Source organism: Lichenostomus cassidix, chromosome 1, assembly GCF_008360975.1.
Source record: "Lichenostomus cassidix isolate B80296 chromosome 1, HeHo_3.0, whole genome shotgun sequence".
In the NCBI taxonomy this organism is placed as follows: domain Eukaryota; kingdom Metazoa; phylum Chordata; class Aves; order Passeriformes; family Meliphagidae; genus Lichenostomus; species Lichenostomus cassidix.
Window position 1 is genome coordinate 115,090,015 of NC_139479.1, and position 15,121 is coordinate 115,105,135.

The following is a 15,121-nucleotide window of genomic DNA, read 5'->3' on the forward strand; positions in this document are numbered from 1 at the left end:
ATTAATTTATTCCTCGTTTTGCAATCACTTGCTGCACGCCACATGAAGTGTCCTGTTAAATCAGCTAACTAATAACAAAGTGCTGAACTGGACATACCCAGATCCATCAGAAAATAAACTTCCTCCTGTTCTGCTCATTTTAAGATTTGGAAAACAGAAAGGGGAGACAGCAAACCTGCATTTCTGAGAGACATGAAGCAGAAATCTAGAGCTTCCAGATGTGAAGATGAAAAGCCTGCCCATTTTTTGAGATATCTTAATTATGTCATCATTGCCTCAGAGGTCCCACTGCAAAAACATTGCCTGGTGGAACATGGCTGGCAGGTTGTGTTCACAAGGAAGTGCAAGATGAGGTCAAAGGTGTGCTGGATATCAGGATCCATGACATAAATGTGCGTGGGGTTTGCATAATGTTTGTGTTCTCCTGACTCTTGTCTGCCTCTGATCAGCGCAGTTACATCTGCTCATAAAAAACATCGTGTGTGGCTCACAAAGGCCAAAGAGTCTTCCTGAAACTCCTCTGTCTGCTGCTAGGACAGGATGCACCAGAACCATGCTGCTTACCCAGACACCTGGATGATGAAAAGAAATTTTGCAGAAATAGGAGGAGGATGCTGGAAGCACAAGACCCAATGTCAGCTGGCAAAGGTGATGGTGAGCGAGTGGCTCTAGGGAATGCAGCAACATGAAGGAGCTGCACCCAAATCTCTGTATCAGACAGAGCTGAGAGGAGCAAGAACATCAGGAAAAGGAAAATGCCTTGTGACTTGGCAACTGCCCTTCATAACATTTATGCTCTCAACTGTCTGCCCATTTGCCAAAACTCCATCTAAGAAAAAACTCACCCTGGCTCTTTTCCCTTGGTGACGATCGGTCCTCTCATGGGTGGTGCCAAGGGAGATGGCTGGGGGAATGAGACCATTTAAGGAGTGAATTGTGTGAGGGATGCACATGGGAAAAAGCAAATGGAAACTGCTGAGAGTGTGGGGACACACTGGTCCCTGCTGGTCCTGTCACAGGGCAGTGCATCATTCCCATAAATTCAGGCAGCTTTAAGCATCAACATAATCTAGTGGAAGGCATCCCTGCCCAAACCATCTATGATTCTATGGTAAGTTCAACTACTAGAAGATATGAGCATAATGGCTAAACTTGGAACAAGTGCCTTTTACTGAATTAATCATTTTCACCTGTCACATTTTTCCTGTTCAAGTGTTTTGCCAAAGAAAGCACTGGGATCTCTTGTGGTACAGTTTGAGGATGTGTGGGTTACTGTGCCAACTTAAAGGCCAAAACTACTAAAAAGGGACAATCTCTATATATTGTGCAGAAGAATAGGGCAGTTTATTTATGGAAATATCTGTTGAATCTGGAATTCTGTGCCTTGCAATGCCCCGAATTTTTCTTCACAAACAACCAAAGAGACGTGATCATGTCAATCTACATTTCCTTCTTTTCATCTTTTTATTTAAATTTTTTAATGGAAACTTGTAGGCACAGCTCTTCAGTCATCACTAATGAGCCCAGCTGGAGTGGGCTGTAAATAAAGAATCACATTTAGGACATGGAAACAAATAGAAATGTAGTCACCCAAACTGATACACCTTAGTCCTAGTAATCAGGGTCATTTTGCTACCTCCTAAATTGCATTTAGCAGTATTTTCTAACTCACATAATTAGATAGTTCTGGCAGACTGAAGCCTAACAAAGAGGCACAGTACTTTCTTCAAACAGGGAATCATCATGAACTATAAAAATCCATATAAGGGACTTATTTAAGGAATAATGTTGGTAGTATTGGTTTACTGATAGTAAGATGTGAGTGAAAACACACAGTCATTTCCAGGGCATAGTAAGAATTAAAATATGCCTTCTTCTAGCAAGTAACAGCTGTAAGTTGTTTTAAGTCTTGAAGGGACAAATTGAAATTCATCCATTAGTGTCCAAAGAAAAATGTTAACATTTTTTTTTCAAATGTTCCAGCTAAGTTAACATGTGTTACTTATCTGTTTCCCTTCCACTGATCTCGTTCTCTGAGTGCTGAGATCCATGTCCCAACAATGGGAACCAGAAACCATCAACAACTGTCCAGTCACAAGACCTTTTTCGCAATTCCATGCTCTGTTTTACCTGGGTATTTGAAAGGGCTTGGAAAATGCCAACTCTCTTGTAAGTGCAATGCTCAGATAAAAACAGACAGGAAGTAAAAACAACTGAAAAACTGTTGCATTTTCTCTCATTCATCATTAACAGCTGCTAAGAAAGGAGCTCAACTTCCTTTCCTGAAGACTGCAGGCATAAATTTCCAAATATCTGACACTGTGAAGCAGTAAAAGTTGTTTCACACTCATCTATCCTCATGGATACATAGGAAAACAAACTCAATAGAAATTCACTTTTCTACTCTGTTTAAAGAGAGAAATATTCTGCACCATCAGAGCTGTCAGAACTTCCAGGGGTTTGGGATAAGCCAGGTGCTGTGGATGGAGGACTGGAGGGAGTGAGAAAAGCGATGGGGTAAGTCCCCAGCCCATGGAGGAATTCTGTACACTTCAATTTGGCTAGAGCTGGCCTTGCTTGATTAAAAACAATCAGGTTGTGCAATCCTTTGGCTCCCTGGCTTTTGGAACGCAGGACGCTGGGCTGCATGAGGGGCAGGAGGGCTCTGAGCTCTCGCTGGTCAAATCAAGCAGCACTGCTCGCTGGTACAAGAGCACCTTCTACTGCCTGTGCTGGGGCATCGTGTTAGGAATGCTTCAGCTTAACACAGCTCCCTCCAAACTCACCAGTGCTCTTCTAAAAATTGTTAAAGGATGATCTCGTGTATAGCCTGGCAAAGAAAATTGTGCAGATTTCAGACTCCTTGTGTTTTTAAAACTATTCTTTGAGCTTCAATTCAAAATCTCCTTTATTTCCATGCTTATACTCTCTGACCCACACAGATGCTTTCCCTGCTTTTCCCCTGCACTTACATTGAATTTCTGGGTTTTATTTCAGTTCAGGCACAACTGTTGGGACATTTCCACTTTTGCCAGAGTGGAGGATCACATAGCTCACAAACCACCCGTTAATAAAGCAGCATTCTCAATTTCAGTATGTTTCCAACGTTCAGGCATTTGTATTCCATATTCTCCAGGAACAAGACTGTTCTGCCAAACTATATACTAAAGGAACTATAAACATTGTTTAGCAAAATGCTACTACAGCCATCAGATACAGTTAGTCATTACAGATTTATCTGCCAGGGAATACTGGAACTTTTCCTTTTTTTTTTTTTTTTTTGGTCCTGTGTCCTCTTGAAAAACCTGCCCAAATTAATATTGAGTATTCTTGCTTAAATATCCATTGATGAGTTTCATGTTAAAAATTATACAAATCAATTCAGTTGCAACATGTGGGTTCTTGTGCTAACGGCTGACATCCTCGCTGTTGCCTCAGTCACCAATTGATTGTCATGAGGTTAAAAAAAGGTTGTATCTTCTTCAAAATCCATTCAGGTTTTCTGCTGTACCTCACAACTCCCTTCGGTTTCATCCTGATGTATTTCTAGCTCTACTACTGACATTTCCTCAAGATCTTTCACACACACAAAGCAATTTTCCCCCAGTGCACCTACTTCTCTCTTACAATTGTCCCTTCAGCATGCTCTCATCCACACAGCTTGGCATTTTCCATGGGCAGGCTGGTTTCCCCTCCAGGGATGTCAGGCTTGCTAAATCTGCAGAGACTGAGCACCTTTCTGCAGGGGCAGAACTGCTGGACATCACTGAGCAGCAACTCAGCAAAAGGGAGAGAATACCAGAGTTTACAAGGGCCCAGCATCCTGGATTGGTAGAAGGAAATAATACTTTTAAGGACACTGATTTCTTGGAATCATAGAATCACAGAACAAGCTGTGATTCTGGGAGGGAATCACAAAGGGAAGGGACCCACAAAGACCAATGAGTGCAGCTCCTGACCCTGCACAGGACACCCCAACAATCCCACCCTGTGCCTGAGAGTATCGTCCAAGCACTTCCTAAAAAAAATACTACTCAATTTCAGATCTCCTTCTCTGCCAGTTTATTTGTAGATAGCTTACTCTTTTTTTTAAAGGAAAAATCTAAACAATCTTGAAAAATCCTACCCAGTACTCTGTTCCAAACAGTTCCTATTTCAGACATGCTATGCAAAACAAGCCTCCACAAAAGCTCAAACAGCTTAGAAGCTAATATCAATGGCTACATGCAAACAAATAGAGATTTTCCTTCTCTTAGAAGACCCCTTGGGACTGGCACTGCAATACATCTAAATGATTGTGGGTTTGTTCTGTCCTCTCAGAAGGTAAGGCTTCCAGGAACTGATCCATGAATTTGCACTTTAACCACGTGCACAAGGACTTGGTATTTATCATATTCAGCTAGGATGCAAGATGTGTATATGCTGCTGTCATGCCTTTGCTTAACAGTGTCCCACTCTACATGTGAAGGCTGACAAAATAACTTGCAGAGATGAATACTCAGCAGAAATCTTAGCACCTCATTTTTGCATATTTTCCCTAATCAAAATTCAGCCCAGTTTAGCTTTTCTCCCTTTTCCAAGAGTGTCTGGATAACATCAAATGCTCGCAGTTAGGCTAATTCTGTTCTGTGTGTGCAGATTCATTTTGACATCATGCTAGACTTGGCATCAGTTTTGGGGACATACCACTGGGGACAGGTGGAATTTCAGTAATAACTCTTGGCTCCTTGGCTGTGTTGTAAAGCTAACCTATGCAATCCAAGCAGATGAAGCTAAAGTGTGCTGAGGTAAATTGTATTTTATAGTGTAAAATTGTACTTTTCTTGAACTTTTTAATTACTGAGAACATATCTTAAATACCATAGACACCACTAGTTTTACCACTTTGCATGAATAAATCACAAAATAGAGATCTGCTTTTAAAACTCCTCTTTTGTTTAGCACCTTCTGAATCGTGGGATTTGATCCCACCTTCTGGTCGTGGGATCTCGGTCTGGTTTTGCCCCTGTGTGTTTGGGCACTGTGAGTTGATAACTGTATCATGTTTGTACTACAAACTCTGAACAAGGGCTTAAATCTGTTCAAGTTTCCTCACGTGAAAGGAATGCTGGCAGGGCTAGAGAGAAAAAGAAAGCCTTTGAAAGAATCGTCCCTCACGAAGAAAGGGACTTTTTTTGCACAGTAAATGTGATGTGAACAGAGGAGGACTGCTTGTTTTCCTGTTGTTCTGGCACACGTGGTGTGAATCAGGTGTGATTGCGTTCAGCCTCGAGCTGTGCAGACAGTGGTTGCTGTTAATGTGCATTTCTCAGCCCAGAGCTGTTTGCTTTCTGTAAATTATCTCAATCCTCAGTCTCTGCTGCTGTCTGTCTCTAACCAAAGGGAGCAGGAAGGAAGGCAGCGACTTATTTGGAGTTGAATTCCCAGCTGGTGTTCAGCCGAACCCAGCCGAGTTCTGACGAACGGAAATTCAGCTGAACGTGCAAAGACACTGACAGGACACCGGCAACATTCTTTATTTGCTTCCAAAACTCCTTGGTGGCTTTCTCCCGAAAGACACTAGTGACACCTCGAGCACATCCCACAGCATCGCCGCACTTCAAAGCCCCGGCGGGATGGCGCAGCGATTCCAAGCCGTTCCTGTGGCACCGAGCTCAGGAGAACCGAGCCGAGCCGAGCTCAGCCGAACCCATCCTTGTTACCGCTCTTAATGGGGATATTTATTTCACCGTGCGTAAGACACGCCGTGGCGTTCCTGGGATCAAGCCCTGCAGCACCTCTGCAAACCGCAACAGCGCCGGATTACAGACACCCAAGGGATTCCCTTGCTCTCCGAGTCCCACACGGCACAGAATTGCTCTTGGCTCCACGGCTGACATGGAGGTGAGGCAGCTGCTTTGCAGCACATGTTCCGTTTGCTCTCAAAGAATCGCATTTTACAGGCTGAAAGGCATAAATATCGCTTAGTCCAGAGAGGTCAGGGGGCAACAAGTGAGGAATCTTTCCAAGGTAAGGCAGGGCATAATAATTGCAACACAGTTTTGGCTCTATTGTCCCTGACAGATCAATTTAGCTCAGTTATCGCAGGCATCACAGAGGTGAAGCGGCATGTTTTGTTGACGGGAAGAGTTCTGTGTTGAGGAGTCATCGATTACTGAAATAACAGCCCTGCAGGAGTGGGGGGATTTGCTGAGGGATTCTTAGTAGAACCACCTACACACCTGGCAAAAGCTACCCAGACCTCAAAGCTACCCAGTCCTCTTGTTTTGATTTTTCAGCTATTCAGCTCTTACATGACTGGAGCAGTTGCTCTCCCCAAACCCACCGAATTCATAACTTAGTATTTTCCAGCCCCTAAAGACAGCCCAAACCCTCCAGCTGCAGGGCGCCTATGCACCTGAGCAATAACCCCAACCACACAAAGATAACGTTGCTATCTTTTATATTACTGTTTATATTGATATTACTTTTCTATTTCTCTTCTCTAATACTGTTTTCCCTTGGTGACGATCGGTCCTCTCATGGGTGGTGCCAAGGGAGATGGCTGGGGGAATGAGACCATTTAAGGAGTGAATTGTGTGAGGGATGCACATGGGAAAAAGCAAATGGAAACTGCTGAGAGTGTGGGGACACACTGGTCCCTGCTGGTCCTGTCACAGGGCAGTGCATCATTCCCATAAATTCAGGCAGCTTTAAGCATCAACATAATCTAGTGGAAGGCATCCCTGCCCATGGCAGGCGGGTTGGTGCTACATGATTTTTAAGGTCTTTTCCAACCCAAACCATCTATTGTTGTCAGGATTTACTTTTCATTATCATGTGCTATTTCTATGGAGGCTTCTTTCCTTCAGCATCATCAGCCTCTGGCTCGTCTTGCACTACGAATCTTGCTGGGCAGTTTCAGCTTGTGTCTGTTTAACGCTGTTTGCGTGAGCGCTACGCTGTTTGCGTGAGCGCTACGCTGTTTGCGTGAGCGCTACGCTGTTTCCGTGAGCGCTACGCTGTTTGCGTGAGCGCTACGCTGTTTGCGTGAGCGCTACGCTGTTTCCGTGAGCGCTACGCTGTTTGCGTAAGAGTTCCGCTATTTGCGTAAGCGCTACGCTATTTGCGTAAGCACTACGCCATTTGCGTAAGTTCTACGCTATTTGCGTAAGAGTTACGCTGTTTGCGTAAGCGCTACGCTATTTGCGTAAGAGTTACGCTGTTTGCGTAAGCGCTACGCTATTTGCGTAAGAGTTACGCTATTTGCGTAAGTGCTACGCTGTTTGCGTAAGCGCTACGCTATTTGCGTAAGCTCTACGCTATTTGCGTAAGAGTTACGCTGTTTGCGTAAGCGCTACGCTATTCGCGTAAGAGCTACTCTATTTGCGTAAGAGTTACGCTATTTCCGCGAGCGCTACGCTGTTTGCGTGAGCGCTACGCTGTTTGCCTGGGTTTTGCTCTGTCTTGATGCTTTCTCTGCATTGCTCTGAGCCGTATCGGCAGCTGAGCTGTGGCTCCATTGAAAAACCTGTGTTCTTGGGGTCCTAAAATTTCTCGGGTTTGGATGGGTTTTCCCCAAAAATGCCTCGCAGCCCCGTCACCTTTGCTTTCCAAACCCCCGAATCATTTTAATTAGCCATCCTGGGCTGTTCCCTGATGGAATCACACCATGGTGTTATTGCCTCATCCCTACATCATGTCCTGTCCCTCAGTGATTAGGGCATTTTTTTTCCTTCCAGGAGCAAGAGAGCAGTCCCGGTCCTTGGTCACATGTTGGTGCTGCAGAAGCCTCTGCTTGGGACTGCCTGGGTCCCGGGTGACCCGGGACAGCCGCCTAGGATGCCACGAAGGTGCCGATGGAGACGCCGGCCACCAACCCCCCAGATGAATTTGGCTCCAGCAGGTGCCAGCAGCAGGCTCTCCAGAGCCAGAACTTCCCAGGACTGCGGGAGTGTGATTCTGGCTGTTCCCAAACCAGTATGTAATGCTACTACTCCCAGAGCTCTACAAAAGAAGAGTGACATTTAGTGTGGTTTTGGTTTCACTGGGTATAAGGTGTTTTTTATTCAGCTTGAAAGCTGGATTTCTAGTCGTGTTCAGAGCTTTCAGAGTCTCATCTCACTCACTGGGATCTTCCTCGCAGCTCCGGAGCGGAAGCTGTGCAGACACGATAAGCCAGAGCGATACATCTCTGTGGAGCGCGATACAAATCGCTGTTAGGGGGTGGTCTCTGTCGCCCTCCTGTGGTGAGCCCCGGGTATTGCACCCGCCAACATTATGGCGCTGTCTCTGTCGCCATCATGTGGTGAAACTGAGGCACTGCACCTGTTATGCTCTTCGGCATCACCTGTGCCCGAGTTAAAGCGCAAACGAGACCATGCGCCAGGCAATAGCACGAGTTTTATTTGACAGTAAATAAGAAACCCGTTTTAGCAGCCTGGCTTCCAATTCAAGAAACGGAAAGCACAGAAGTAAACCGCATTTATAAATGTGAGATGCTTCATGCAGCAAATAAATGTTTTCCTAAGTTTAGTAATTTTTGTTCCTTGTAAAAGGTGGAATTTTAAAGGACTGTTTCAGTGCAGCCCTGCACATCTGCCAGCGCTGCAAATCACACTGGATTCTCCCTGAACCACTAATCCCATCCTCTTTTGGTGGAATTCTCTTCAGGTGGAATCTTGCGCGTGTTTGCACTGAACTGAACCTTGATGAGGATAAACTCAGCTTGTCATCTCTCCCCGAAAGCCCCCCTCCCCGATCTCCGCCCCCGCCCACGCCGTGCGCATCTTGCATCCGGACCGGCCGCCGCGGCGGGAGGCGGCCCAGACTCGGCTGCTTCTCCGGGGCCGACGTGCCGGCGAGGGACGCGGCGGGAGCACCGGGAACAGCCCCCCGAGCCGCCCCGGCCCTAAGCGGCCTCCCCCAGCCGCGCCGGCGCACCCGCGCGCACGGCACCAAGGGAAACGTAGTCCGCGCCTCCGCTGCGCCCTGCGGGGCGCGGGGCACGCCGGGAGCTGTAGTTCCCCGCCGCGGCGGCCGCTGCCGGGCGCGAGGCGCGGGCGGGATGCGGCGGAGGGCAGGGGCGGAGAGGGACGGGGCGGCGGAGCGGGGCTCGGGGGGAGACGGCGGGGAGAGAAGAGCGCCGGGGCGGGACGGGATGGGATGGGACGGGGCGGGGCGGGGCGGGGCGGAACGGGAAGCGGCGCGGGCGCTCGGGGTGATGTACGGGGTCGCTGACGCCGCCCGTCCCCGCAGGTCCCGGCGACTCCCCCGCCGCCAGCGGCCTCCCGCCGCTCGTCCGGGGCCAGCCGCGCTGCTTCCTGCGCTGCACCGTGTCCCGCCTGCCGCGGGCGACCCCGCAGCCGCCCGCCGTGCTCCGCCTGCGCTGCTGGGGGGGAGAGCTCCGGCGGCACGGTGCTCCAGCCCGCGTCCCGCGCCGGGCAGCCCGCGGGGAGAACCGGCGCCCGCTTGGCCCCGGCAGCTCGCCGCCTAGCTGGCAGGTAGGGACGCTTCGCCCCGGCACACGGCGGGAGCCGGGCCGTTCATTGGGGTTGGGCCAGCACGGGAGGAGATGGGCTTAAGCTGCGCCAGGGGAGGTTCGGCTCGGGCAGCACGGGGAATTTCTTCTCGGAAAGGCTGGTCAGGCGTGGGAATGGGCGGCCATGGGAATGGGCTGCCGTGGGGGGTTCCGAGTGTTCATTTTCTGGTAATCCTGTGGTTATTTATTGTAATTTTTTACCAGTAATAATGTCTGTAATAACCCTTCTTTACCAGCTGCCTCGTTATAGTCATTTCCTTGTGCAACATAAGGATCACCTCTGGCATCTCTGTCATTGTAGCCAAAAAGTGTGAGTCATGACCGTGAGACTGACCTGGGGATGTTTCTGATTTTTGCTGAGGTGGGTGTTCTCGTCCTGGACGTTCTGACCAAACCTGATCACTTCCCCCTGGGCAGAGCAGAGATCACCAAACTGTCCCAACTCTCTCCCAGCCACCCCACCAGAGGGTCTTCCGCTGTGGTGTCACCGACATCGGATAAACTCGGAGAGCTGCAGGTAGCTCTGATGTCTTTGCTCGTTACTGTAAATTGTGTGCTGTGCCACTGCTGGAATCAGGTGCGGGACCCAGCTGTACAGGGCACCCTGCAGGCATGCTCTCTGTCCAAGGCATTGCTGAGCTAAGGGAACGAATGGGAAACACATACGGGTAGCGTTCACTGTATTTTATTTAGTGGGGTAGTTGAGGTTAAATGAGGAAAATACGGTAATCTGTACACTGAGTGTTAGTATTGACAGTGGATTTAGAAGTGGATATTTGGTTCTAACACTTCACTGGTCTGGAATTGTAGAAGATTTTTGACATCTAGAGTTAAGAAAGCTCTGTCTTGCAGCCCTGGCCCTGGAAAATTGATGATGAAAGATAGTTGTCTGAGATTTGAAAGCGTGGAATGAGAAACGAGTAGTTGTACATATGTGACATAGCTGCACAATGTAAATATTATGTCATGTAGAAAAACAACACTTTTCCATTGCACAGCAAGTGAAGTTGCATGCAGTATTTACTGCACTTAAGAACAAAGTAATATTTTCACATAATCTCTTTCAGGTCTCACTGGCTCTAGAACCTCTGCCAGAACCGTGTGACACCAGCAGTTCTGTCCCAACCACAGAGGGAAGTTCAGACGCTGCTGCTGCTCAGGGAAGCAGCAAATCCCAGCTTCCTGCTCCATCCCAGCAGCCCAGGCACACACGGGTGACTGTTGCTGACCAGGAGTCTGTTGGCAGCAGCAAAGCCACAACTCATAGGTACTTTTTCTTTCCTCGTGACAAAACTGTGGTTTATTTTGCAGTTCGGACAGAATTTTTAAGCGATGGCTGTACACTTGTGAGTTGTGGAATGCTTGATCTTTTCAAACGTACATTTCATATGAAATCCAGAATGTTGAGGGCTTCTGAGGTGACAGGGACAGTTTCTTGTCTGATAGAAATTTGCATCTTATGTCGGTTTAGTTCAAGTCACGGAAGTTCACACAAGATGTGCCTCAAATCATGGAATCATAGAGTAATTTGGGTTGGAAGGGATCTAAGGTTCATCTCATTTCATCCCTGCTGCCAGAACACCTTCCACTGTCCCAGGCTGCTCCAAGCCCCATCCAACCTGGCCCTGGACATTTCCTGGGATCCAGAGGCAGCCACAGCTTCTCTGGGCAGCCTGTGCCAGGGCCTCACCATGCTCCAGCAAGGAACTTTCTCCTGATATCTAATCTAAACCTATCCTCTGTCAGTTTGAACCCATTCCCCCTTGTCGTGTCACAACATGATCTTGTAAAAAAGATCTTTTAAGAAGCTTTGTTTAAAAAAATCTTTTACTTGCGGGTTGGGTCAGTCTCTCTGATAGTCTAAGTGGCAGGTGAGGAATCATGAAAATGACATGCCGTGTTTCTTTTCGGAGCATGTCCTGAAGGGAGAGTTTGCAGTTTTGAATCCCTTTACCCACCCACTTGGGTTGTTACTGAAATGACATTACATTTTTTACCAGAGGAAAGGACCATTTGCTCTACCAAGAGAACTCTGAAAACATAAAGGACACCTTTCCTGCTTCTCATCACCGTGGGATTTTACCGGATGAACGTCTGAGAATGAATCCTTCAAATCAGCCCCTGTCATTTCCCACCAGCACTGATCCCGAAGCTCTTCCCAGAAGGGACACTCGGGTGCTCTCCGTGCACAACCCGGCTGCGAAAGACCTGCTGTCAGGTTTGTGTGCAGCTGGCTTCGTCTTTGAGATCTCACTACAAACGACTCTTGATGATATTTCGTGTGCCTGTCTGGATATGAAATTTTCTGAAGGGAAAAAGAGACTTCACACCCGCTTGCTGCGTTATAGCCAAAAGGCTTTTACTTGAAAACCACTGCTGCCTGGGCTGGATTGAAATAAGCATTGGAGTTAATGAGTGAAATTAAAACGTATTTAATCCCCAGGGCATCAAGATCTCTTTTAGACAGCTGGAAACATAAGTTTCTTGAATGTAGCCGACACATTTGTTGTTTTTGCACACTGCTTTTAAATTGCATTTGAATGCTGGAATGTAATTTTTCTGCTTATTTCCCAGCTCTCTTGGATCAAGGCAGTAAACTCCGTGATGCCATGGTTGTTTCTGCAATGAAGTCCAGCCCAGACATGGAGATTGAGCTGAACAGAATGTCCCATTTTGTAGAGAGAGACGATTTTAAAGCACCAACAAAGTGAGTTTGAAATGGGGAAAGTGAGATTCAAGCTCCAAACCATAAATTTTGAGGCTTTATGCAGGAAACTGTAAATAGTGAGATTCATAGGATGTGTTTTAGGATCCATTTAGGATGAAACCAGCACATCATTCAAATGGGAAGTTAATTTCTATCTGTGAATAAATGGCTAAATTTTGTGAATTTATTTTAATCTTTGTGAGGTAAGCCTTGATTTAAGTCACTGATTTTAATTTCATTTCTCAGTATAGTTATATTTAGTTCAGAGTTATTTGACACGGAAATATGGAATGTTGGTAAGGGATAAGAGTAGCGCAAGGAAGTGCAAGTGAAATGGCACTGCATCACAAAGAACAGCTTTTCAAATGAGTGTAAGTAATTGATGAACTAATGCATGTTTTTTCTTAGGAGAAAAGAAACTTCAGTTTCTTGGTTTTCCTCTGGAAAAATACGAATATTGCCTGTTGTTCTGTGATAACCACAAAGTAATGTCATTGTCTTTGACAGACAGTGATGCTATCGCAAACTCAGTTTCAATTATCTCTGCTCAAACTGTTCACATTTGCGTTAAAGTAGATTATTTTGGACTTCCTAGAAAAAACAGTAGACCAATTAATGGATCAATCTTGAGTGTGCCTTAATGTCTTTATTTTTCCTTTTACTGCTCTCTGTGCTTCCATCGCTGTTATCGAGGAGCCCAAAACTGGCTTAGAGTCCAGTTTCATGCCCACTCCTGAAGATCTCCATCACTTTGGATCTGAAGTTTCAGGTCAGCAATTTGACCTAAACTCTGAAGAAAGAGCAATCCAGTTACTGTTGGGCAGGTGAGTGTGGTGCACTGGAGGCTACTGTAAAATTGTCCTTATCTGACCATTTTGTACCGAAAAATATCTCTTGACTCCTCAAGTTCTCCACATTTTTGGGACTGTAACCAGTGAATTGTGTGCAAGTGATGGAGGTGTCTTATAGCTCAGCTGTGATGCACAACAACCTGGATAGCTCCAAGTCACTTGGTGTAAAAGCGATGTCTGGAAGATTAACCACAATCTTTGACAAAACTAAGTTATTTTTTAGTTGTAACTATCGTGTCCTAAAATGTTACATAAAGTGAGTACATAAAACAAATACCATGATTGTCTGAAGAAGAAACACTGGAAATTAAAATTAGCGAGAAACAATATCTATTTTTAATCTTTCTCCAAATATTAAATGTACCTTATTCTCTCATTTTGCATAGCAGGAGCATAAGTGATGCTCCACTGTGTCCACATCAGCACCCTGAACACACAGCTTCTGGGCCAGATATGGTTCAGAATTTCAGTTTGTGTTTCTTGTGCCCTGCACTTACTATTTCCCTGTGGTTTATCATTGGATAACACTGAAGTATTTGCAGATCATAGAAAGATTTGAAACTCACAGCACAGAGGAAAGCCTTAAACCAAACTAACCCAAACTTGTGTCTGAAGATGCTTGTGGTTTTGCCTACTCAGATATACCTTTGTTGCTATTTTTTAATTAAAGTAAACTGTCCTTAAGTCTTACCGGTATCTTAAAGCAGTCCAAAAGTTATAAAGCAGTGAAAGCTAAAAATTAGAGTAGATATTAATTGGTATATTTTACAGTGAAAGTCATCAAGGTCTGGAGTCAGTTGCCCAAAGAGGTCATGGAATCTGCATGGTTCAAGGTACCCAAAATCCAAGTGGACAACTTTTTATTTGCATCCCTTGCCTTCGAGCAGGGGTTGGACTGGATGATCTCCAGAGATCTCTTCTAACCCAAGCTGTGCTGCACTTTTCACAGATTTTGTTTTCCTGTTGGGTGCAGAGATGTTTTCCTGAGGTAACCCTCCCAGCTGGGTCACAGATGTGCTGTGTGAGCACAGCTGGCTCTGTCTGGAACCAGTATAGCCCAAATCCAGGATAAAATAGGCAGTATTGTCCAGATCCCTTAGAGACTGACCGCAGAACACTAAGGTGTGATTCTCTCTCTCGTATCTGCAGTGCTGATTTCTCCCCAGGGCATTTTTGGGATCGAGCAGGTTCTCTGTGGGATTCGCTCTCCCTCGGCGGTGAGGTGTGTGACAGTGAACTCGGTGATCCCCATTATGACCAGAGTCTGCTGGAGAGGCTTTTTTACACAGCTCCTGTAAGTGGAGATCCAAAGGAAAATGTGCATTCCCTAATGTGCAGAAAACCAGAGGGTTGCGTGATCAAAAAACCTGCAGATTTCGGTATTTTAAAGCTGAATGAGCATTAGGTATCATACCAAAGCTTGTGAGTACCTGGGTACTATTGCTTGAAATTAATATTATTAGAAGAACATTGTTAAGACCACCAAGTCAAGCATGGAGTTTGGAAATTGCTGGGATTGAGGCTGTCCAGGAAGACTTTCTGTTTTTCAAATCTCTGGAAAATTTTGGTAGTGTTTTAATTGTTTCAAAGGATGCCATACACAAGTTGTTTTCCATTTATGTATTGTGACCATTATGGATCTCTCTTGACGGTGCTAATTAGCTTCTTATTTATGTGCATTATTTCTGCTTCAGATAACTGATTCCAGTTTGAATGATTTCCTCAGCGATGATGATGTTAAATCCTCACAAAAATTGTCCAAGAAGAAAGTGGGTCCAGTGAGTCCACAGAAGGATTTTCCTGCCTTTGATCAGAATGTGACAGACACTAAACCCAGGTAGTTACATCAGTGACTTCTGTTCTGACCTCATCGAAATTGTACTCCCTTTTTTTTATGATGGAACCAACAGAAGTGTCCCTAAAGATCCAGTTATCAAGTTTAACTTGTACAATACAGTTAGTGTAAAGGTTTTGTGACTTTTTTTTTCCTAATTCGGCTCCAAACAATTATTTCTGATTTTTTTTTCTGACTAACACTGCTGT

The 15,121-nt window shown here is 45.9% G+C and overlaps 1 protein-coding gene across 1 annotated transcript in view; it reads left to right on the top strand.

Moving 5' to 3' along the window:
* Positions 1 to 5,475: 5,475 nt before the first annotated feature.
* The window catches only part of LOC146445657 (C2 domain-containing protein 3-like), a 38,822-nt gene continuing 29,176 nt past the window's right edge, over positions 5,476 to 15,121 (top strand). Inside the window, 11 exon segments of the mRNA XM_085078273.1 lie at positions 5,476 to 5,883; positions 7,722 to 7,959; positions 9,238 to 9,374; positions 9,376 to 9,462; positions 9,849 to 10,037; positions 10,588 to 10,787; positions 11,521 to 11,738; positions 12,095 to 12,231; positions 12,924 to 13,051; positions 14,228 to 14,372; positions 14,773 to 14,915. Coding sequence (XP_084934399.1) covers positions 7,839 to 7,959; positions 9,238 to 9,374; positions 9,376 to 9,462; positions 9,849 to 10,037; positions 10,588 to 10,787; positions 11,521 to 11,738; positions 12,095 to 12,231; positions 12,924 to 13,051; positions 14,228 to 14,372; positions 14,773 to 14,915 — 1,505 coding nt within the window. The 5' untranslated portion in view covers positions 5,476 to 5,883; positions 7,722 to 7,838.